Source organism: Rhyacophila brunnea, unplaced genomic scaffold (assembly GCF_057557595.1).
Source record: "Rhyacophila brunnea isolate RB1 unplaced genomic scaffold, BYU_Rbru_1.0 scaffold_8, whole genome shotgun sequence".
NCBI classification, from domain to species: domain Eukaryota; kingdom Metazoa; phylum Arthropoda; class Insecta; order Trichoptera; family Rhyacophilidae; genus Rhyacophila; species Rhyacophila brunnea.
The window spans coordinates 38,322,184-38,347,967 of record NW_028233350.1 but is presented as its reverse complement, the minus strand read 5'-3'; the positions used below and the strand labels follow the sequence as shown (position 1 = coordinate 38,347,967).

The following is a 25,784-nucleotide window of genomic DNA, read 5'->3' as shown; positions in this document are numbered from 1 at the left end:
GTGTTAGAAGCTAACATGATACATTAAATTAAAAACTATTTATTAGTATTTTTAAATGAATTTTTTTTCATTTCTAAGGTTTTATTAGTAAGTATATCGTAACAGCTGAAAGAATCTATCAATCCAAATGCGACGGTAGAAAATTAGTTTGATGCGGAATGAAAACACCCATACACCACCTGACCCCATAAAAAATGGGAAAAATATTATATGTACCACCAGGCCGAAACAGTTTCTTAACGATAACATATCGGTGGGTTAATGCTTTAATGTTGCATAAACAGTTTTGTATATTTTCAGAAAATCAAATTTTTCCGAACAAAGGTCTAGAGAGTTACATTTTGTGCAAAAAACATTGCAGTAACCCACCGATATGAAGTCCACAAAATGAACAACACTTCAAGCCACAGTCAATAGAGGGCCGAATGTACATTATTATCGATTCGTTTGCAAGACATGACCGGCACACAGAGAGCAACGGGGTAAAGAGTGCATTTGTGGTGTAGAACATTCGTTCAGTGAGTCTGATTGTTGGGCTTACGGCGACTGTTGACCCATTTTTCCCTATTCCACCCTCTTGGAACGATTGACAGAACGCTATCAACACTTGCAGGTAGCCGCAAAAAAATATGAAACTCGCCGCCTGGGACCAGGGGATGTCGAAGCCGGGGATCTGTGAATACAAAGCCAAGTCGGTTTCCCCGTGTTAAAAATGAATCATCTCCCGACTCACGACTGTCGCTGAAAATTAATGTCCAAACGGCGCCCCTATATTTTTTTATTATTAGTGCTGACAATTCAATATTATGGAATTTCATGAAATGCAATGAGTGTAAAATATAATAGGAACTTGCATTTTAGAAGTCAGTGATATCGTATCAGACATACAAATTAGTGCATAGGAAGTGAATACTATCTCGTATGATCATTTTCAACAGAAATTTGTCTCGAATCTCGTTAACTATCAAGAGCATATTTTAACATAAGTAAACTTTTACTATATTCTTTAAATAAGTTTGATAATTTGATACTGTGATGACAAATGAGGATAGATCAAAGATGTTGTATAATATAGAGGTAATTTCCTTATCAAAATCAATTCGTTGTAAGTGGAATTTTTATCTCTTTCGACACAATTCAACCCCTAGGTCTCCCAACCCTCATTTTCCCTACAGGTCTGTTGGAGAGGAGCCTTTTAGATGGTGGGGTGTCTTCTTTCACGTGTGAAACGATGTGCGGATCGCTCATCACGATCAATATTTCATCTTTCTAAAAATACAGATCCCAAGATCATTCTCCGCTTTCAAAGATATCGACTGATGAGCTTGATGGGCCTCACTTGCAAACGTGTTTGTTTTTGCTTCATTGACCTGAAGAAAATTACAAATTTATTGCTACCTCACTGGGAACCGAATCCGGAAACTGCACCCCATCTACGAGGGTTTTTTTTGCTCCCCTGTAAAATAGTGTTGAGTCAAATATATATATATATGCAGTGTGAAGAATTAACTTATCATTGGTAATCCCATTTTTTTAACCATGTTCGATCCAAGACTCGATTTTAGTTTTTACGAGAAAGTGATGTTATCTATTTGCTCATCCTATTAGGCCCATACTCTAAGTCTAACACATGTTGACTTGGGATTTAAACCCGAGACCCACAACATTATAAGCCGACGCGTAACCACTCAGCTGTAATGGTTGATTCTAAGCCAATTGGGAGTGCAATAACATAATCAAATCACTTCGAGATTGATATATTCCACTTACGTGAAGCAAGTTCAGGTAGACATCGATTTATACATACAGTGTGCTTTCATGTGCTTTTTTACTATTATTACCATATGTTTTATTTATATATTGTCAACACTTATTTACTTTGTTTGAATTTGTAATTTGTTTTGTTCATTATTCAATAACATAGTTCTATAGGGAAACAACTCAAAATTTTATGGTTTTGAGTTAATACTTCCACTCAATGTCAAAGGTCTTTTCTTTATAATTCAATGAAAAACAATAATCAAAAATTTCTTCAACGGGTCATAAAATCGAATAACCCTTTCTGGGATTAATCATAAATTCAATTATAAACATGAATGTCTGGGTTGATTATTTGTTAAATTGTAGGTATAAAAAAATAAACAGATTTTCTTAAAAAAATCAAGGCTCCAAATTAAAATAAGAAATTGTGCAAAATTATTTTCAAATGCCATTATCTTAGAACAAGGTATTTCGATTTGTTTCCATATAGAACATATCAATATGTAATATAAATAAATTTGAATATAAATATTTGTCATCACAGTATCTAAGTACTCAAATGTTCTACTATTAAAAATTTTATCTCACTGTCCAGTTATCTAATAATCGGAATACATAATATAAAAAATGTTTGGAAAGTTCGTCAGATGAAGAAAAATACCATTGAAAATGATAGTTGAAATTTTATTCCTGCGGTAGAGCTATTGTATTAATATATTTTAAATGTCTATGCTAAATAGAAAATAGAAATAGTCAGTCTGTTACAATTTTACAGAATATTCTTTATGAATTGAATATCATATTAACTCATTGAAAAACAATTAGGATAACAAAGACAAAGATGTTTGTGTATGCGTAACTAATGTGAACACTGAAAAAGTGAAAAATTAAATGATAACCAATAAACAACTCTTGTCTGATCATAAGAATGAGCTATTAGGGCATGCAATGATTCCATAGAATATTATATTATTTTCCATGGCGTCATCTCTCATTATATTATGCATTCCATAAGTTATTAGCAACAAATTTTGTCTAGATTAACAACCAATATCCCAATTTAGTGCGATGCGGGCCCCCGGGGAGACTTACAGCCACGGTGGATCCGTTCTTCCCGATGCCCCCGCCCAGGATGACCCCGAAAATGTTGAAGAGGGCGTACGACGCGCACACCACTGTCATCACACCTAACATATGCCGAAGCTCTATCCAAGAGGTTAACTATGCGCGTGCGGATGGTGTAAAAACACATTTTGTTTAAGTTATGGCAATAATTTTGATTACCTACCTATGAACTATGTAAAACAAGGATATCAAAATAAATTACACCTTATAATAAAGTCGGGGGCTTAATATTAGGACGGTTATCGGTATACATTAAAATCAATAACAATGTATTCAATTCTGCAAGAAAGATATAATTATTACGGTTAGTTTACATCAAATCTTCTACATAAAACTTTGTATATTTAATTTGGCAAATAATGCAAAACTTTCCATAGTACTATTACTTAGAAAGCTGTTTCAATGATATTCAAACTTATATTGGATGACATAAAACCATAGAGCAGTAATTACAACCATTTATGGTCGGGGAACAATTGAAATATGTAAGAAAAACTCACAGAACATCATTACATTCGACTGGTGTAAAAAAGGGCAAACATTTTCACATTACGTTTTACTTACTGGTTACAAAGAAAAATTGTATACCTTTATAATATTTTGTGTGCGAAACATTTGACTCCCAGTAAAAGAAAGATCCAGAAACTTAAAGTAGCACAAAACAATCAGATAAGGGTATGTGATGTAATAGAGTTTGCTCAAATCTCAAATGGAAATCTGATCGTCATTGAATCAACGAAATATTAAGTTCTGCAGTACTATGTAGTAGCACAAGGCACAGGACCAAATGGAGTGAAATCAGCTCAGAGTGGCCTTCATTCAACAGTGGACAGATTCAGGTTAAAGACAATGATATTATTTTCTAATGATTTTATGTTAATACAATATACAATCACAAGTTTTCTTTAAAAATACTACATATTTATACTACATAATTCACATGGAAATCACAAACACTCTTTTGACTCAATTACAAAAAAACGTGTCAAACTGTACTTAGTGCAATTTTTCATGGAACCCTGGATGCAATCACTGCCGTAGAGAATTATTATGTTAAAAGCAAACCGATAACATTTTCGGAAATCAGTAATAGACCTCACAATGATACGAAAATAAAGAAAACTAGCAGAATTAAATCCATTATTATTTTATCCAATCAAATACAATGAAATACTAAGAAGATAATATAAACCAATTCAATTATTACAGGGAGAAGTATTTAGGTACATATAATAAAAAAAAACTTAGAATATCTACAATAGATTGAGTTTGTTTATGGTTTTGTACTTAGTTTGATAATTGAATATAATTCAAGGTACCTAGATAATTTTATATTATAAAATTAATAACTGCATAAAATGAGACACTCATCTTGATAATCACGCTATCATTGGAAATTAACTCCATTACTATGATGATATTTTCTGATAAAACAGGATGTATTCATGTTTGTTCCTTGATTACAATGACTCCGAATCGTCATTAGTCATTGCAAAATAAAAAAAAATGAAAACTCATAAACAAACGCAATTAATACAGAATAATGGATACCTAATAATCTATTATAGACCTTAATTTGTTGTGAATTGACATTAAACAACTAGTTTATAACATTCAGCAGGAGTAAACAACATTTGAGAAAATCAAGTACCATTGGTCCATCAGTTGGGTGGACATAAATAATTTTAACAAATTAAAAACATAACAATGGAGACTCAAACAGTGACACGGCAAATTATTTGGCTGAACTTTATTTTTATCAGAAATGATTGTTAGCCATTTGGACCCTAACTATTGGATTCGTGCTGGACCAAATGCACATAAAAAAAAAAAAATGCATTTATTACAGTCACGCAATCGAACCCGCTGTCCATGGCTACAAATACGGCTGCTCAACCAACTAGGCACTTCTAAATGTTTCTCACATTTCAAATAATGGCGCTAATTATGTTCACACAATTTCCATTTGCTCTACAATCCGATGTGGATTTTAGCTGTCACACGAAGAGGTTTCAGAACAGATTTTTTTAAGGCAAGAAATGGATGTTAGCCACTTGCTCAACCGATTAGATCCATGCTACGGATCCAAACGCACATTAAAAAAATTACATGTGAATTTGCCAAACCCAGTACTACAATCTGTAATATTGCCTCTACATGCTCATCTCTCCGATGGGTACCTTAACTTAAAGTCATGTAAATTCAGACAAAGCGCATGGCGATCTTTGTCTTGGGTAACTGCTCCTGAGACATTCCGTCATATTAAAAAATGATGCTTCACATCAAACGTAGGGTCCCATGATACGCCCGATTAAGACCAGATGTGGTGCGGAGCGGGTGTGGTTTGGTGGGGCCATTAACTTCAATGACAAACCCAGGATTCGAACCTCGGACACACGACTAAGCGGACATCTTACCAGTCAGCCATTGCAGGCACGATAATTTCATGAATTTTAAAGGCGTCACTAATCTATCACATTGTAATATCATTATTTACAAATAGAATAATAAATTAATTGCATTTTGCATCTTTAGCAAAGACGCTAATTAAAATTATTTTTACGAGTTAAGATAAACTCCAAATAATCACTTAGGTACTATTGCGTCTTCACTATTGATATATACATTGCCAACAAGAAAAAGATTCATTTATTTTGATTTAAGTCATGATAATTTAGCAATGATACCTTATTCGTGACCTATATCAAAAAACTCCTGGGTAATAAAACAATAAGTTTAAGTGTTTATACACACCGAGGTTAGCCATATATTCGATCCAAATATGGCTGATATAAGATGTATTCCGATGATGGTAAACTGGGCTTCGGTGACGTCAACTTTACCGAACTTCAGTGTTCCCGACACGTATGTCTGCCAGTGGGCACAGTAGAACAGTGTCATCGCACAAAAACACTGAAAGGGTAAAAAAAATAAAAATACATTAAATAGGTATTATAACAAAAATGTCTCAATAGTACAGGAAAAATATTTATAATAATTACACGCCGTGCACACAGATTTATAGGTATAAAGTTTGGGTGGCTAGAATTAGGCTTGTAGTATTTACGAGATATATCTCATTTTTTTTACATTTTGTCCCACTGTCTCAATAAATTGATTCAAATTACAAAGATGGTAGCTATATCGATGAACATTGAAAACATCATCGTCAGTTGTGTAGGTATTAGTAATTATCCGCAAGAAGGATACTTCTAAAGCCGGATACTCATTAGCAAGCCGTAACAATAACCGTTCCAGATACTGTAACCAACTCTAGATGCGAAATAATTATTTATTAGGGTCGCGAACTAATTTTTTGGCGACTATACTGGTTACTGCTGTAACGGTCACAGTTACGGCACGCTAATGAGTACCCGGTATAAGCATTCGCCTGGCAAACAAAACTTGTATGATCGAATCCTGTTTGGCACAATTTTTTTTCCATGATTTTTCGAATACGCTGTTCCATGTTATTTATGTATTTTTAATAAAAAAAGTGCTATACTTATACATTTTTGAATATTGTTTCCAAACAAAATTGAATAACAAAATAATAAAATATTTTAGTTTTATACAGTGGTAACACATTCAAAATTCGAATTTGCTATAATAGTGTGTGGTATCCAAGAATGTTATGAATTCAAATATTTAAATCTCACGGTACTTATCGTATTTAAAAAAAAATCATTATAAAATGACGATTGGAATTGTATTTGTAGAAAAAAACACATTAAACAAATTCGTTCTGGCTTGATGAATTTGATTAGTACAGATTTGACAATTAGATTCCATTACATAGCCATCAAATAAGCATTAATAATTGTACTATGACAATTTCCTAAATAATTAAAAGTCATTTGTGGCTATTCAACTAAGTATACATAATGAAAATAATTCATTTAGAAATGCGAAAACAATGCTAAAATTTAATTTTTAATGCAAAAACAAGGTTACGCAAATTACGTAATATAATTTGAGTAAAACAAGTATTACACTTTGGATTTGCAAGGTGATTTGTGTAGTCTTGTAAGAACATTACGGGCTGTCCATACGTTGCTTCACATCCTAATGAAGTGGAGGGGGTCTGATATAATTTGACAACGGGAATATGGGGGTTGTAGAAAATGTGACATCACAAAACAATCGAAATATAAACTGTTTTCTTCTGAAATGACATCATACTGAAGCCAATCATTATAACAAAAGGGGGGGGGGTGTCAAAATTCCCCAAAAACATGTGACATCGTTTATGACTAAACATTATATACTATTGATAACTAAACTAGATATCTACATGACTTTATATAAAAAAAAAATATATAAAAATGATATGATTGTATGTTAACACAGATGTTAGAACACGCAGATCCTGAAAAGTGAGTTATGGATTCGAATGCCACAATTAGGTGGTATTCAGAAATTGTTTTATTCTGCAATACATACATACATAATATTTATTTCGTGTCCCGTGTGTTTCTGTGTAAATGTTCGTGTTTCGTGTAGAGTGGATGTAGGTTGTAGAATATATTTCATCTATTATAGTTTGGTTTAGGCAGGTTTAATTGAATTTTAAAAAATATCCAACACCATCTGCGATTTGTATTCTTAGTTCAATGAAAACAGATAAGTATGACTGACAAAGTTTAGAATGCGCTTTTTATGTCGGATTTCCACAGCCTACCTCCACTCTTCGCCGCTGATGTGTGTGTAAATGAACCATCTAAAATTATAACAATCTCAAACTGCGCAGGTAACAATCACTATTTTCTAGCCATAGCCCACATTTGCGTCCTTTACGGTAAAAAAAAAAATGTATATAAACCATGCAAGGAAAGGTGGTATCGTATGTAATTATACAATAAATTTATTTCAATAATCAACACACAATACAGTATGTCAGTATGTAAATTAGACTAAATGGCGAAGTAAATGATAGTTACCTGAAAGAACATCCATGTCGGAAATTGTCCCAGGCGCACAGCTGTGCAAGCAGAGAGCGCCACAAATACTGTGGATATAGAGTCACATCCATGGTCAAATAATTCACCTAGGGGAGAGCTTGTGCCCGTTCTACGGGCTTGCTTCCCGTCTATTGCATCTAAGCTTTGATATATGAAGAGGCCCAAAGCACACAGTGCGTACGACCATCTTGGCGCATCTGATTTGGCATCAGGACTAAATCTGAAATCAAAGAAATCACAACATTAATAATTTAGTATGGTAAAACTGACTTTATTGATTTAAAACAACATAAATTGACTATTTTAAAGCAGTTCAATTATTGAATAGAATGATTGCACATTTGGTTGTATTGGTAACAAGTTTATTATTATTTTTCTTCTATTGGCAGGCCCAAAAACAAAATGGCGGCTGATATTCTGATTTCAAATTTGTTGCTTTATTTACATAACTAACATACACATTTCTCGGTGTTTCATATGGTTAATCATCTTAAAAATGATTGTCAATGTATTACTTTAGGCCACCTACATAAAATTGACAAGGAGTCACAGACAGACACATCAATTTTATTATTAGTATTGACTTATTTATATAAGGAATATATTATTATAATAATTATCATCTTTCATAGCTTTTACATACATTTATTATTATAACAAAAGGATTTTTTATGTGTCGGTCTGCAAATTAATGAATAAACAATTTTGTGCTTGAATGGCTATATTATTATTTTGCAAAGTAAATATTATGTTCTTGCCTCTCATCAAGCGTGAAAGTTTAACTCTCTCTTTTCGCAATGTGAAATTTCAACAATATTATTCAACGACCTGAAGTATTAATCTGGACATATACTTAAATAAATATTAAGTGATAAAATTGTAAATGACATTAAAACTTTCAATATCTCGTGAGGTGTTCAAAATTTCAAAAAAAAAGGATCGCCATAGTGAAATTTTTATAGCATGCCAAAAAACCGAAACGAATGTTCCATTCAATAAAATACTATTGGTGCTTTTAAATAATGTAGAACCTATTTTTTTCATCCAAAAAATGTTATTATATATTGTTATAAACAATACATGGAGGGAAAGGAGATCGATATCCGTGTTGACAAAGTGACTAGGCTAGGGGTGGCAGGTTATATGAAAGTATGGTGAAGCAGGCATGTTCCCATAAAAGTATGGTGAGGTAGGCTGGTAATCAAGTTGCGGAAAAACTTCCACGTACTATGGGTACGTTATAATGACTGTCAAAAGGCCAAAGTAAATCCTCTGTGATGCCCAGCATTTTTTTTTATCGCGTCGATATTTCTCGTAAGTTATCGGGTATTGTTGGCCTGCTTCATTCAATTGTATGAGAAAGCCGATTGCTTGACCCTCTCTTTATTTATTATCTATATGCTAGCTAGGCTGTGTAGACTATACATATTAACACTTGTTAAAGTATAAATAAATATATTTTGAACAAGATTTCGTGTAAAGGAAAAAATATTTTAATATAAATTGGTATTAATATATGGATATTAACAGTTGACTTTACTTAGGTTATAGTAAATACAAACTTTTAATTTACAGTGGTACCCTGGATTTACGTGCTCGAAATTCACATTTTTACGCTATTTGCGTGTATTTTCTGTGGTCACATTTCATTTCAGTACATTTATTTCCCTAATAAATGCTACTTTGGCCTGTTAAGACATTTTAAGTCCCGCATACTATCTCGCCGAGCTAAAAGCACTCTTTACAAGACACTTGTAAAGCCAGTGCTCACCTACGCATCGGAAACCTGGACATTAACTCTGCGAAATGAACGAGCCCTGAACATCTTTGAAAGAAAAATTCTCCGCCGTATATATGGACCGATCAGGGATAGCACCAATTGGAGGAGAAGATATAATGCTGAGCTCTACAGGCTGTACGAAGATTGCAGCGCAGTTCAATCAATTAAGATTGGGAGACTGCGATGGCTAAGTACCGGCTACCGGTAGGCTACCGTATGAATGACAATGAACCGGCAAAGAGAGTGATGTCCAGCAATCCAATAGGACGTAGAAGAAGAGGGAGGCCAAAGATTCGCTGGTTGGATGGAGCTGCCAGTGAATGCCATATTCTAGGGGTACCGAATTGGAAAGCGGCCACACTGGATAGGGACAGGTGGAGGGAGCTGTTGGAGGAGGCCAGGACCCACACCGGGTTGTCGCGCCCCTGATGATGATGATGACATTTATTTCCCGGTTTTACATTTTTATTTACCGCAATTTTATTTACGTCTCAAATATTCAACATTTATTTGCAAAATGAATTCTATGCACATTGTAATATTCTACCAACAACAAGTATAATTCAAAATCTAGAAACAGTGGACGAGTTTGTATACTGTCCAACAAGATCTTCTTGGCTACGTGTTAAAACTGTGAACTTACAAGCTCCTCCCATTTTTAACCGCACTTCGATTGAAGCGCCTTCCGGTTAGCGACGAACTGTCCACATGTTAAAACTGTGCACTAACAAGCTTCTCCTACTTTTAACCGCACTAGCGACTACCGGTTATTGCCTAGATCTTCTTGTCGGACAGGAGATCGAACATTAGTGGAAAAGACGGATATGAAGCAGAAATAAGACGCACACAGATTGCGAAAAATGCGATGACACATCTTAACACTATATGGAAGGTTCGAGAAATTTCAATTGCCATAAAAATGGTGTTTGTGCATTCCATATTTTTGTACGGTGTCGAGTCATGGACTCTGACTACAAGGGAGCGGAAGACAATTATTGATGCCTTCGAAATGTGGTGTTAGCGCCGAATGTTTCGCATTTCATGGATAAAGCCCAAAAACGAACCAGTCCATCTTCCAGAAACTACAGATAAAGTAACAGCTCTCGCCAATATGTTTGAGACGTATTTTGCAGTTTTTTGAACATATTATTCGGCGCAGACTGGATAACCTGGGGAGACTGGTAGTTTTGGGTGGCCTTGAGAAAAGGCGTAAGTACGCTGAAGGAACATGCTGTAGGCAGCGTACACTCTGCCCTAAGAGAAGCAGAGGACTGAGAGGGGTGAAGAATCTTGGTAACTCAGAAGATGAATGAATTTCTAGTTGGCCACGATCCTCAGCCAATAACCAAGAAGAGAGATTACAGAACCATATAATCACCGTTTGATACATTTGGATAGTCTTATAAACGTGTTTACTGAACGAATGAAGTATAGTTAAGTTGTTAAACTGCACAGTTATTAATGATGGTATTTGTGATTTTAAACTAGAGCAATGGCTGTCAGTATTTGATATTCGTTGGGTTTAAGCTGTTTACTTAGTCATGTGCGTAAACGATTTTACAAGATTTTTCAATTAAATAATAACACCAAAGTGTTGTATCATTGATTTTTATATCTGAGGCTGGCCCTGCAAATTGATATATAAATCTCATAATAGATGAGTCAAATTATCTCTTTAAATGAATCTACATACAATCAACGTTCCCTGTAAGGTGTGTGCGCGCGCACACCTACCAAAATGTGTCCGCACACATCTTTTCATCCCCGCACAGTCCTCACACAAAAATATTGTTAAATAAAGTTTCCTTTGCCAGATTTCAGTAATAACTACAGGTGTGTTCAGTGTACGTAATAAACAATTCAAGTGAACAACACGATTGCTTGCACAATCACATATATAGTACAATTATACTTCTTCTTTCGACCATGTCCGATCCTAATAGGATCATATGGGGTATTTTTACGAGAAATGGATGTCAGCCACTTGCTCAACCTATTAGGTCCATACTCATACACAAATTGAAAAACAATATGTGTACTTGCCAGACCCAGGATTCGAACCTGGGACCCTCGACACTATAGACCTGTGTTTAAGCCACGCGGCCATCGTGGGTGTTATACTTACATACTTATATACAATTATACTTATTAATGTAGAAATAATTATTATAGAAAACTTGGTATAGTGGATGTGATATTTCAAATGCGATCATTAAGAAGAAATCCTGCGATAAATTTGAATTAGAATGGCTCTCTGAAATTGTCGAAACAGAAATGCCACCTTCTTCATTGCATTCGCAAAAAAGTATGAATTGGTGGGTGATATGTATTATATTTGTTCATTCGGAAACAGATGACTGGGTCAAATGCATCATATTATGCTCCACAGCAAATATGCAAGGAGAATTCACGTCTGGAAAGAATTGGATTGAATGGAGGTTGTATCTTTTAAAAATGCATTTAAGTCAAAAAGTACACGGGGATGCTATTACGAAATTGAAAAATTTGAAAAGAGATGGACTTTTGAAAATAATGACGGAAACACACAAATAGGATTGAAATCGCTGAGTGCATAAAATCTGGTTGCGATCTAGTCAAAGTGTTAATTGGTAATGTTGATTGTTAATTGGCTATAAAAATAAAAATGCTCAAATGCTTTCTGTACAAGAAATTCAAAATCATGTATCTAAACACATAATAAATATTCCCGGAAGCTGTCGAAGTAAAAATTTTGCGTTTGAATTTGTCGAATGCATTAATGCAGTCATTAAAAATTATTTTTGGACGAATTACCTACGGAAGTCTCGGTTTCATACATTATTGTTGATGAAAGTACGGATATATCTGTGCAAACAATGCTATTTTTGAACGTTGTATTTTTAATTACGAAATTAATAAATACCTTAAGGGTAGTTTCAATGAAAAATTGTATCTGTGTGTTTGTGGGGGAAAGGGTGTAAATTTACAGCACTGGGTGACGAGTGACACTGCTCAGATGCGTTGATGATCCGCACACACAATAGAAAAATTATAGGGAGCGTTGCATACAATGCGAATGTTTCTTTCCATATTTTTGGTTTGATGTAAAGACAAAACCATAATATTGATCAAGTAGGTAGTGCATGTGAAAAAAAACTTAATAGATAAGAAGGAACCTACACAAGTTATTACGCATACAATTTGTAAATGTAAGAATAACTATCTTTTTATCACAAATAAAAATATGATTGTGCGCAGTGACCTGATTACATCTTCAGAAAAGATTTTGTTTGATGATAGAATCTTTCATTATTATTATCGTAAGAGATTTTGGAAAATACACCAACAGCTCATTTAAGCGACATTTTATTGTTATTTTTACATCTTCACTTCGAAATGTGCGCTACCGATTCATCTACCGTTTGAATTGACCACATTTCACAAATTTTCAATGATTTTACAGGTACTGTACGTTTATAACTGATATTTTCTCATACAGCGTATACAATTCGCCATACTTCTTTTAACATACAGCAGAATGACGTCTTCGTCGCTTAAGACCTTCTAATCCTTTATTTGACAAACGGATTCGATTATTTTTATTCAAATATCGTAATGTAGGCATTGGCGCACTTTTTTCCGGTGAAAAAACCATAATTTTGGTACAATTTAATACGTATAATATCTTTTGACAGCGGGGTACGCCACTGACGGCCATTTCATAGATAATGTGATATTCCAAATTTGATTTTTTTAAAATACTTTGTGGCTGTTCACACACTATTTTTGTTATTGAATAATTACCTAGGGTACTAATTTCCATACTAAAAAAGTTGCCATTGCAAACAATGAAAGAAATTAATACGAATTGTTATAGTTATCAAAATGTGTGATATTGTATAATATCTACCTACTTTTTTCGTCCCTATCATCATCAATCTTGACCTATACACTGCTGGATGAAGGCCTCCTCAGCCTTATTCTAATCCTTACTTACACATGAATTGTTATATTTATCAAAATCAGTGATATAATATTATTATCTACCTATCTATATATAATGCCATTATTATCACGAGCCTCAATAAATCCACTGCTGGATGAAGGCCTCTCTACGTTGATTGTATTCTTGACAGTATTGAATTTCTAATGGTATTTATCTACATATTCATATCGTCATCATAATCATCATCATCATCATCGACTAGGATCAATCCACTACTGGATGAAGGGTTCCGCAACCTGATTCCACTACTATCGGTTTAACGAATTTGTGATATTATACCTATTTCTATCATTCTTATATCATCGACCTGAACCAATCCACTGCTGGATAAGTGCCTCCCTAGCCCGGTTCTACTCCTTTCTGTCATATGAATTGCTGTATTTATCAAAATCGGTGATATTATATTTAAAAACATATTCATATCGTCATCATCATCATCAACCAGGATCCATCCACTGCTTAATAAAGACCTCCCTAGCCTGATTCTACTCCTTTTGTCATATGAATGTATGTATTTATCAAAATCTGTGATATTATATGTATCTACACATTCATATCGTCATCATCATCATCATCATTATCATATACCTGAACCAATCCACTGCTTAATAAAGACCCCCTTAGCCTAATTCTCCTCCTTTCTGTCATATGAATTTCTGTATTTATCAAAATCGGTGATATTATATTTATCTACATATTCATATCGTCATCATCATCATCATCATCGAGCTGAACCAATCCACTGCTTAATAAAGACCTCCACCTCCCTAGCCAGATTCTACTTCTTTCTGTCATATGAATTTCTGTATTTATCAAAATCGGTGATATTATATTTATTTAAATATTCATATCGTCATCATCATCATCAACCAGGATCCATCCACTGCTTAATAAAGACCTCCCTAGCTTGATTCTACTCCTTTTGTCATATGAATGTATGTATTTATCAAAATCTGTGATATTATATGTATCTACACATTCATATCGTCATCATCATCATCATCATTATCATATACCTGAACCAATCCACTGCTTAATAAAGACCCCCTTAGCCTAATTCTCCTCCTTTCTGTCATATGAATTTCTGTATTTATCAAAATCGGTGATATTATATTTAACTACATATTCATATCGTCGTCATCATCATCATCATCGACCTGAACCAATCCACTGCTTAATAAAGACCTCCCTAGCCAGATTCTACTCCTTTCTGTCATATGAATTTCTGTATTTATCAAAATCGGTGATATTATATTTATTTACATATTCATATCGTCATCATCATCATCATTGACCTGAACCAATCCACTACTTAAAGACCTCCTTAGCCTGATTCTACTCCTTTCTGTCATATGCATTGCTGTATTTATCAAAATCGGTGATATTATATTTATCTACATATTCATATGGTCATTATCATTATCATCATCATTGACCTGAACCAATCCACTGCTTAATAAAGACCTCCCTAGCCAGATTCTACTTCTTTCTGTCATATGAATTGCTGTATTTATCAAAATCGGTGATATCATATTTATCTACATATTCATATCGTCATCATCATCATCATCGACCTAAACCAATCCACTGCTTAATAAAGACCTCCCTAGCTTGATTCTACTCCTTTCTGTCATATGAATTGCTGTATTTATCAAAATCGGTGATATTATATTTATTTACATATTCATATCGTCATTATCATCATTATCATCATCATCATCATCGACCTGAAACAATCCACTGCTTAATAAAGACCTCGCTAGCCTGATTCTACTCTTTTCTGTCATATGAATTTCTGTATTTATCAAAATCGGTGATATTATATTTATTTACATATTCATATCGTCATCATCATCATCATCGACCTAAACCAATCCACTACTTAAAGACCTCCTTAGCCTGATTCTACTCCTTGCTGTGATATGAATTTCTGTATTTATCAAAATCGGTGATATTACATTTATCAACATATTCATATCGTCATCATCATCAACCAGGATCAATTCACTGCTGGATGAAGAGTTCCGCAACCTGATTCTACTACTATATTATACATATTTCTATCGTCCTTATCATCATTGACCTGAACCCATCTATTGCTGGATAAAGGCCTCCCATGCCTGATTCTACTCCTTTCTGTCATTTGAATTGCTGTATTTATCAAAATCGGTGATAATATATTATATCTATTTATATTTCCATTATCATTATGAACCTGAATCAATCCACCGGTGGATGAAGGCCTCTCTAAGTTGTTTGAATTTCTGTCGGTCATATGAATTACTATATTTATCAAAATTGCTGATATTATATTTTCCCATTCATAATATCGTCATTATCATCATCAACCAAGATTAATCCACTGCTGGATGAAGGTTATCCCAACCTAATTCTACTCTTCTTGGTCATATAAACTGCAATATTTTTTTAAATTTGTGATTTTATATACCTACCTATTTATATCGTCATTATCGTCATCAACCTGTATCAATCCACTGCTGGATGAAGGCCTTTTTAAGCTGATTCCACATCTTTAGGTCTTATAAATTCCTATTCTTATCAGATATAATATGTATTACTTCATTATTTATCAACATTTGTCTCGATATGAATGTCCCGCACCGGGAAACTATATTGTTTAAGGTTAATTTTTAAAACAAAATATGATTTTTAAAATATTATTCTGTGGCTCCAAGCATTTATTTTTTATAGACAATGAAACAAAATAATGTTTAAATTTATTTTTTATGCTGCTAACCTTTTTCTATTATGTAAATGGGACCCGAAAGAGATTAATATTCGCGTTATATTGGATCGCTATTTATGATAATCACGATTGAGATGTATAACTATTTATCATATTTAAATGCACATACCTACACATATATTGTATTAAAATTAAAATGACAGTGGTAGCTATCGGCGATTGCCAGCTGTTTTGCTAGGCTTAGCAGCCTGAAATGGTGTCAGATGATATTGAGAAGGCCAGACTCCAGAATAGACTACGCACATGACTCCAAATTTGTATTTGCAGTGACGACATGCATATCGTAAAACTGACAAATCAGATAAATTTTCAATTGTCTGACGTGAATGAAAATCCATCCCGAAGGGAAAACTATGACGCCGTCTATACACACTTTACAAGTATTATATTAAAATCCAACACCAAGTCACTATGATGAAAAGCTGTCTGCAAGACCTAGCGAGACAGACTGGCGAGAGCCAGCTGGCTCAGCTAGTAAGTAATAATGTTGGATAAGTAAGTGTTGTACTAAAGTGAGAAAGTTAGGTTAGATAGGTCAAATGCTCCATAAAATACTGATATATGATTTGTGCAATAATTATAAGCAGGCACCAATGTAAATAATATACAGTCGAACATAGTTATTACGAGGAAGATGGAACCGACTGAATTTGCTCGTTATAATAGGTATTTTTCACATAACACAAAAAGTCGCAATTCAAACAAAAATACACGATAAGAATTTTTCCCCGAAAGAAGCATGGCTATTCAGGTTCAAGCACTGTCCAAAAATTCAAAATTCTGAATATACGTGACTGTGATACCAATTACTCTGTATGGGTGTGAAATTTTAGGACTTACGGATAAATGAGAGAAGGCTATCCAAGTATTCGAAAAGAAAACTCTTCGAAGAATATTTGAACTGGTAAAGAAAACTATACGTATTGTTTTGTAAACCATTTTCGGACATGTCATCCACTTTTAAAAGATTTATTACGATACATACAACTTCTTTCAATCATTGTGCCCCTGATTTTCTTCATGATTGAGTCGACAAAGCGTCTACTGGCAATTGCATTTTCGTCCGCGGCGTAATACAATAAAACACGGTCATTTGTATAAAAAAAATTCAAAAGAAAGTATTTATACAAATGTTTGTACATAAATAGTTTTTATAGGACTTTTAATGAAAATTTGTTGACAAACAGAATTATCTTGGGTTGGACTAAAGTAGGCATAACAATTGCATATTATTGTGGTTAAAAATGCTTGTAATTGAAATCTTGTCTTTATAGTGCCTGTACACGTGCATGAATTTACTGGCACCAATAGTGTGTATTTTAAACTATCTCAATAATAACTGTTTACACGTAAAAGTGCTGACTGTCTCGCCAATCTCCTTTTGCAAACGTAAGCGAGATGCGATGTTGTCATAGTATGGTGTTTTTTGACAGGTTGTGATGTCAAAAATGTGTTAGTTTGTATTAAGTATTTCTAGCAAGTTCGCCACTATTGTTCTACTGCGCATACGCATTCGCCATGTAAGTTCCAACTATTGCGTGGAAATTCAGAACCTGCTGAATTTTTTTGATCCATGGAAGCAATCTTGCAACTTGCGCGATAATCCGTGTTTACATATGCATTTTCTTGATATTGCCGCGATAATACGTACTGGCAGCAGTAAATCCATACACGTGTAAACGGTGTATAAAACAACGACGCGCACTAATAGAATATATTGTCACCATATTAGCAGCTTTATACAAAATTGTAAGTCTCTAGGTAGGTATACAGGAAGTAGGGAAAAATTAAGTGTGACAGAAAAACATTATCTTTTTAATATAGAGTAGATTAAGTATTTATCAAGCGTTACTGTTATTTGCGATATATTTACTTAATTTCAATTTATTTATTTATTTATTTAATTTTTTTTTTTAAACATATTGTGGACATTACAAATTATAAGTTTAAGACGTTCACAACATGACATTTAGAAACAAAGATATATAAATATAACAGTATTATATAAAAAAAGAGATAGATCAGTAGATAAATTAGGTAGGTACAAGGAAGTACACCGGATGAGTTAAGCAGACCCTATTTTAAGAATTTATAAAACAACGTCCACCTAAACTCATTCTCACGTAGGTGGAACATATCAACACCCGAAGCAATTTCGTTGAACATAGTTATCGCCCTCCCAATTGGCATTACCAGTGGCAGTTTGGTTCTGCACCTTGGGAGAATAAACAACTGATGGTCTCTATTTCTAAGATAGTTATCAGGGACACGCGACGCGAAGATTGTGCAAATGACGCGTGCAGAACAAAACATAATTTGTCATAAAAAGTCACCATGCGTCCATTTAATGTTATGTTTATTGTTCTATTACTAATAATAATAATATATTCATTGACATGTTTTCTTTTTCAAGTAAATGGGTAACGTTTTTTAGTCATCTTTACACGATTTAAGAATTAATTCCCCCGTCGCCATCACAAAACAAATTGACGTGTTCACAGCTCGATTTTCGCTCTCCGATTGCCAGCCAGTCCAAAATTTCGTCACACCTATAGTTGAAAATTATTAGCCGTTTCACTGAAGTACCGTCTTAATTTATTATAAGAAAACTACGTTTTATGGTTACTATTGTAATAAAATTATAAAGTTACGGTTCCGTGCATGCTAAGTGAAGTACTAATTCATTGAAGTGAAATGCACTACTTACTATCAAATGGCTATTATGGACACGCTTGATGGCTCCTTTGTAAAAATGTAACTAGCAGATTCTGATTACCTTAGGATATGAAAATCTGTTACTATGAAAGTTTATATTATATTCAAGACTAAGGGCCTAATGCATAGTTATAATAATAACTCAATAACAATAGACTGATGTGCGAAATTGAAACAAAATTGACAACCTGTCAACTACAGTATAACCTCGTTTTTACGTGCCCGGAATTCACGTTTTCCCGGCAATTGCGTGTAATTTTTTCAGTCCCAATGTATTTCAGTACATTTAATACCCGAATTTACGTTTTTCTTTCCCGCAATTTACGTCGGAAATATTCAAAATAGCGAGGTACGCGCGCTTAACAATGATTGGGTCGTGACATTCGAACGGTGTAAGGTGAGAATTACATAACAAAAATGCAACAAATATAAGTACATGATTTTTTTAATAAAAAATAAAAAAAATTTCAATAAAAATTTTAATTGAATGTTGTTTTTTAATAAAACGTTATTTTTTTAGAAACATAAAATTTAAATGTTCTTTTTTTCAATACCCCCCTTTTACATTTTCCCTCCAATTAGGTTTTTTTTCTTCAGTCCCTTATAAAACGTTAAATAGGGGTTATACTGTAATTCCATACAGAAAACTATTAAATATAGTTGTTACAAAATTGTTTTCAGTTTTAATTATCTAGGCAAACACGAAAGACTAGCAGCATTAAACATGTTATCATTATACTATTCAAAAGGTTGAAACCAAACTGACATCTAATGTACGTAATATGCGTCAACTGATGCAGTGTTCCAATTCAATGAAATATTGTCCAAACACTAGAAACGCTTATATTGTTTTGCAGTGTGCGTATTTATTCAATTAATCAATCAACCATTAAATTAACTATTCATTTTTGATTGTGCAGTTTTCAAATTGTCACTATTATATCAATTTTAAAATGGCAATAATTTCGTTTGCATTAAGCGACATGATTGTTTTGGTAAAGTGTCATCTATGCATAGGAATTGTGATTAATCAGTTTTACATAACGTAGACACTATGCATCGGGCATATAGAAATTATTGATTCTCATTCAAAATTTTCTTTTTTATGGTTGATGTTTGTAAGATATAAAAACTAACCAAAAGCTGGCCTATAGTAAGTATAATAACAATAGGATTTTCATCTTCCATTTAAAATGTAACTAAGTATGTACTTACATTATGATTAGAAAACAACTTAAATTCAATAGACAAGTACCTACATATTTAGAATTTCAAGCAATTTTACGTTCAAGTACCAATGTCTTTGTTGATAAGGTAAAACTTGTACCTACACATCCAGTTATCCAAGCATTGCCCCAATGAACAAGTCTCAAGTTTAATATTAAAACTATGAAAATATCAATTGCACTTGGGTAAGATGAAAAAGAGACTAGAACATGTAAAATTTGTAAGATTAAAATATAGATAAGCTAATCGTCTGTCTGGTGGTTATGTTGGAAATAAGTAACTATTTAAAAAAGTGTATTTGAGATATACAATATTTAATTATGATTGTCTTGTTGGCCTTTGTAAATAATTTAATACAAAAATGTTTAGGTACCATAACAACAAAATCTAAAAGTACCTAGTCTGTTGAGAAGTTTAGGCTCTGTTTGTAGACGAGAATGTCAAGTTAAGGAAGGCATGATGGGAATGGAATTTATCAACATTGTTAATTGAAAAGATAACTGTACATCCACCTGGCCACTGCATGTAGCTGTATTTAAAACCATACATTATTCTCATTATAAAAATATAAATTTGTAATAAGCACACTGACCTAAATTATACATACAAGTTTTCATTGCATGACATTTCATTATAAAATACAAAATAAATGAATGGTCACTCACCCTATTAATATAAGAGTTGTTACAATATTTATTACTAAACCTACAATAGTTATTAAATTTGGGGCTAGCCACAAAGGAACCTGGGAAACTAGCCAGGTCCACCAAGGCTGCAGCACAGAATCTAAAAGACTGACACTTGTACAGGAATACTTATGATCGCCTAGCCTTTTTAGCTGGCTAATTGTCAAAAGCCGCTCCTTGTAAAACTGCATTTTGATTCTATTTACACTTTAAACGCGTACCATCGATGAATTAAAACGCGCGGCATGAGATATTTACAATGAAAATCGCACTCAGTCAAAACGTTGAAAATGTGTCACTCAGCTTTCTATTAAAAAAATAATATGGTGTGACCGTCACAGTGTTGCCATCTTTTCAAAGCTGAATTATAGTACAGAGCCTACAAAATTATAGTATTTGGGGAAAAAATATAGTACGCGTTATTGTGTTGAAAATGTATAGGTTTTTTGTCTCAGAAAATAAATAACGGAGAATTTAAGAAACTCCGAGACGCCTTTTTATTTAGATACCTCTTCCGACCAACAATGCTTACCGAAGAATTCAAAAAATTTAATTTTAAACCAAAGTCAAGGATTTTTTTAATATGTTTTTCGAGCAAGTTCTCCAAATCTTCTTATATTGCGAAATTATAGTACTTTACACCAATCTATCGAACGAAAATATTGAAATTTTAGTACTTTTTCATGTTTTTCCCGATATCCAAAATTTTAGTATTTTGGGCGTACTATACCTGTTTTAGATCGTACATAGTACGCAGACCAAAATTATAGTACAAATACTATAATTATAGTACGGTTGGCAACACTGGACCGCCACCGCTTCGGCGCTTCCGCGCAAGCGCAGCGTACTCAAGTGGGAAAAATACGCACTAAATAAAAGCAGTAAAATCGCTGCGTTGGCAACTTTGATTTCGAAAGAAGTTTGATGGTTTGCCGATAGATGTCCGATTGTTTAAATAAACGCGGGCAAATCAATAGAATTTAAAAAATCAATTCAATAGAGATCATCTTCTTAAGAATTAAAAATAATAGTACAAACTAAATGTTTGATAATTAATTGCAATACGTTCCTATCATAACAAAGAATACAATGGTGGCGAACCTATGGCACGCGAGATGATTTTGCATGGCACGCGTTTGACGAGAGAAAAAAAATACCAATAAGAATAATAAATGACAGATCACATTACATAAAATATACCAGGCAAATACTCTTCAAGATTAAGTAGGTATTACGTTTAATTTAAATATAGGTATAATTACATAGGTCAGTCCTTAGATTTTATGCGTCACATATAATATTATCACATTAACCTCACCAGGCTGGGGGGGGGGTACGCCGCGCTGCGAACCTCTAATTTCGATCGATTTACAATGCTTGAGACCACTGTAGCGAGATAATGCCTCATCTGAGCGGAGCAATTATACTGTCAATATGTGCGTAAAGAACCAAACTAAGTAATACAGTAACAAACAATTTCATTTCTACCCACGAAAATAGCTGTACCGAATAAGAAACAAAAACTTGGTGGAGTTTGAAAATTGGTGTATCGAAATGTATGGCGTAATTCAAAAAGTGCTAAAGCTATTTTATACGTATGCTACGTTCTGTGACTGATATCTAGAATATCATATTTTTTTAATAGAATTCTTAAAAACTATTTTTTTTCTCCATGAATAACTGTTCGGCACATCAGACAGTCGAAAAATAATATTTGGGAAATTTTGGCACGCGTACATTAAAAGGTTCGTTAACCCTGGTATAATAGAAACTCTTCTATATTATAATATTATGTACTTTTATTTTATTTTGAATACAAAAATATTATCAAAGTGCATATTGTGGGATCCTATCCAGTGGCGGCTCGACGACTTTCTGGGTGGTGGGGTTTAGTCATTAATTATCAAATATGTACAAGTATGTACCTACCTACATTCTCATATTATTATAGGTACATTATGTACGAAGCTACTTACAATATGATTTTATTAATGAGGAAATTATCAATTTTACAGAATAAATAATATGGTTATCTGAGTCGTTACTTAATCATCTTAAACATCTCAAAATCGTGCTTAAAAATATAAACTTAATTAATAATAATTATTATTATAGATTTACCATCATCAGTACATCATACAACAACATACGAGCGTTTTTACTCACCTATGGGGTCATTCTATTCGGTCCCTAGTATGCGTATAATAACGCTGATGCATTCACATACTTTGTAGTAAGAGATTTGTACCGCAGCAACGGGATGGGACTGAGTGACCCCGATCAGCGAAAAGTAGACGCCATAGCTTTCTTAATTTGTACATAGGTGTCACCATGAAATAGGGCGTATTTAATTTAATAAGTTATTTTAATACCGAGTAATCATTATTATGTTATTACATAATTTACAATTGGTGCTTTATTTATTTGTATAATAATAATAACTATCTTTCTAAAATTGCGACGGGCTTAGGATAGATGAAATAAATTAAATAATTCATTTAATTAAGTAGGTATATTATGACAATGATAAAAATATCAGACGTTTTTTACGCATTCTCCACATGATGACGATGTGGGGATGTTCCCTATCCCTGATCCCTGATCCCTGATCCTATCCATTCGGTATACTTACATAATATCAAACAAATGCTATCTTCACATTTACAATAATGTATCATCATTTCTTGTAACCAGGGCGGCTTAAAAACACTTTTGTATCTAGAGGCCTCAGTCTGAATTTTTACTTATTTTAAATTTATTATACATTCTTTTACATTTATAACACATTCATTTTATCCTAACTTGATATTTATTATTTACCGTGAACGCCTCTCACCTTATTCTAAAACTCCACAACGGGTGTGTCTGGATAGGTATATCATCTGGAGACGAATAAACATGATTTTATTAACTATTTTCAATTATTAATATTTCAACGAATAATTCACAAGATTTAAGAATGTAACATTCTTTTTATTGAAAATACATAATTAACCTACCTGCTGGGTGTCGTATTTAGAAAAGTTTTTTCTACTGGTTATATACACAGAACAGATAATAAATAGAATACCGATAGGCTGTATACAATATGCAGGGTTTTGAATGTGTGAGTGTCCTACGAAAATGAAGCACGCATGTAATACACCAATGCATAAGCCGAGAGCAGTTTTCAGTATTCGACGTAAAACGTACTCTTGACATGTGTGTAAGTTTAACCCGGATTCTTCCTTACTCGAGTCGGTTACCTGCTATCGCCTTACCCGTTATGTATTTCAGTTCCCATTATTTCTGAATTTCCTGGTTATATATTTTCTCAGAAGTGTTTTCAAAATTATGTACTCGTATGTTAAACAGGATTTTGTTTGCGCTTTATATAACGGACTTCCACTTCTTTCAGTTTTAACGGACACCTCATCACCCGTATTAATCCGTTATATCGAGGTACTACCTCTACTGTACCTACAAATCAATATGTTATTGTTACTTACACTAAGATTTTTTTTATTAATACTAAATAAAGTATAATTTTAATATTTTGTGGGAATTTTTATTTGTTGTGTCATGAAACGAATTTTCTTTCCCCAGTGTGTACCGTCAGATAAAAAGTTTAGTAGACACTGGACTCTAGATCAATGCTTCTCAAACCGGGCGGTTCGGCCCCTAGGGGGCCCTGGAGCTCCTGCCAGGAAGCCGCGAATATTTCTGTACCTATTTCAACAAATATTTCCTAAACTTAAATGAAGACCAAAAGTACAATTGGATAAGAACACCATTTGCTAAGTCCTTCAAATATGATCATATTACGTGGGCAGCTCAAGAAGAATTGATCGATATTAGATCAGATAATTTCCTTGAAGTCGAATTAATGAACGAAGTCTTGCAGAATTTTGGATAAGGTGACAGCAAGAATATACGTCAATCGCAAAAGCAGCATTGTTAATCATAATTCCTTTGCGACAACATACGTAAACAGGATTTTCATCATTACTGGTAATAAAAAATAAGCACAGGTCGTGTCTTTTAACGGAGACTTTGGAGCAAACCCTGCGAATTAACATTGTACCGGATATTGAGTTATTATTTAAAAATATGCAATCAGATCCCTCTCATTAAATTGTGTCTGTAGGCTAGGCTGTAGCTGTAATAATTTTGAAGTTAATTTTTGCTTCACAAGCAAGTAAATGAAAATAAATGTTCTATTACTTTTAATAAGTTAATTAGTAAGTACTTATAATAATAATTAACGGTAAATAAAGTACTGTTGGTCACTTAAGACTAAAATTTTTGGGAGTCTTGAATTGAGATTTCGCGGGCCTTGGTATAAAAAAACTTTGAGAAGCACCGGTCTAGATAGACTAGCGACATGCATATTTTCAACGGTGCAGTCACTGCACTTCAGACGAGGGCAAAGAATAATACTATCGCCAATGTATAATATAATTATAGTCATTTTCAGGCGAGTCTATGATAATTTTCCAATAACGCCTTTCCCTAACGTCTAACACCTGTCACTGAACTTTGGCTTGGCCGCTCCAATCTAGATCAGATACAAATCTATCGCTATAAGTGAGTTGGGTATTGATCGCATTTTAAATACTTGTCTGAAATACCATAATGATAGCCATGCAGCCATGCTCAATTTAAATATTTCCATGTGAAGTAGCAATTCGGATAGAAAAATGCTGCGGTCATAATATAAAAATATAATATACTTAATATACCTAGTGTCGCGTGTAAAAACGTGAAAAGGCCGGCCCGTGTTCTAAGTAAAGTCGTT

The 25,784-nt window shown here is 33.5% G+C and overlaps 1 protein-coding gene across 3 annotated transcripts in view; it reads right to left on the bottom strand.

Moving 5' to 3' along the window:
- The window catches only part of bbc (choline/ethanolaminephosphotransferase 1 bbc), a 43,058-nt gene extending 21,721 nt beyond the window's left edge, over positions 1 to 21,337 (bottom strand). Inside the window, exons 1-4 of one of the 3 annotated variants that reach the window (XM_085959266.1) lie at positions 20,987 to 21,337; positions 7,827 to 8,067; positions 5,641 to 5,799; positions 2,854 to 2,982 (exon numbers count right to left, since the gene is read on the bottom strand). In XM_085959266.1, the coding sequence (XP_085815392.1) occupies positions 2,854 to 2,982; positions 5,641 to 5,799; positions 7,827 to 8,067; positions 20,987 to 21,198 (741 nt within the window). In that variant the 5' untranslated portion in view covers positions 21,199 to 21,337. Of the gene's footprint in view, positions 1 to 541; positions 674 to 2,853; positions 2,983 to 5,640; positions 5,800 to 7,826; positions 8,068 to 20,986 lie in introns of all 3 variants that reach the window. The other 2 variants (XM_085959265.1, XM_085959264.1) reach the window with 2 other exon arrangements.
- Between the last annotated feature and the right edge of the window lie 4,447 nt (positions 21,338 to 25,784).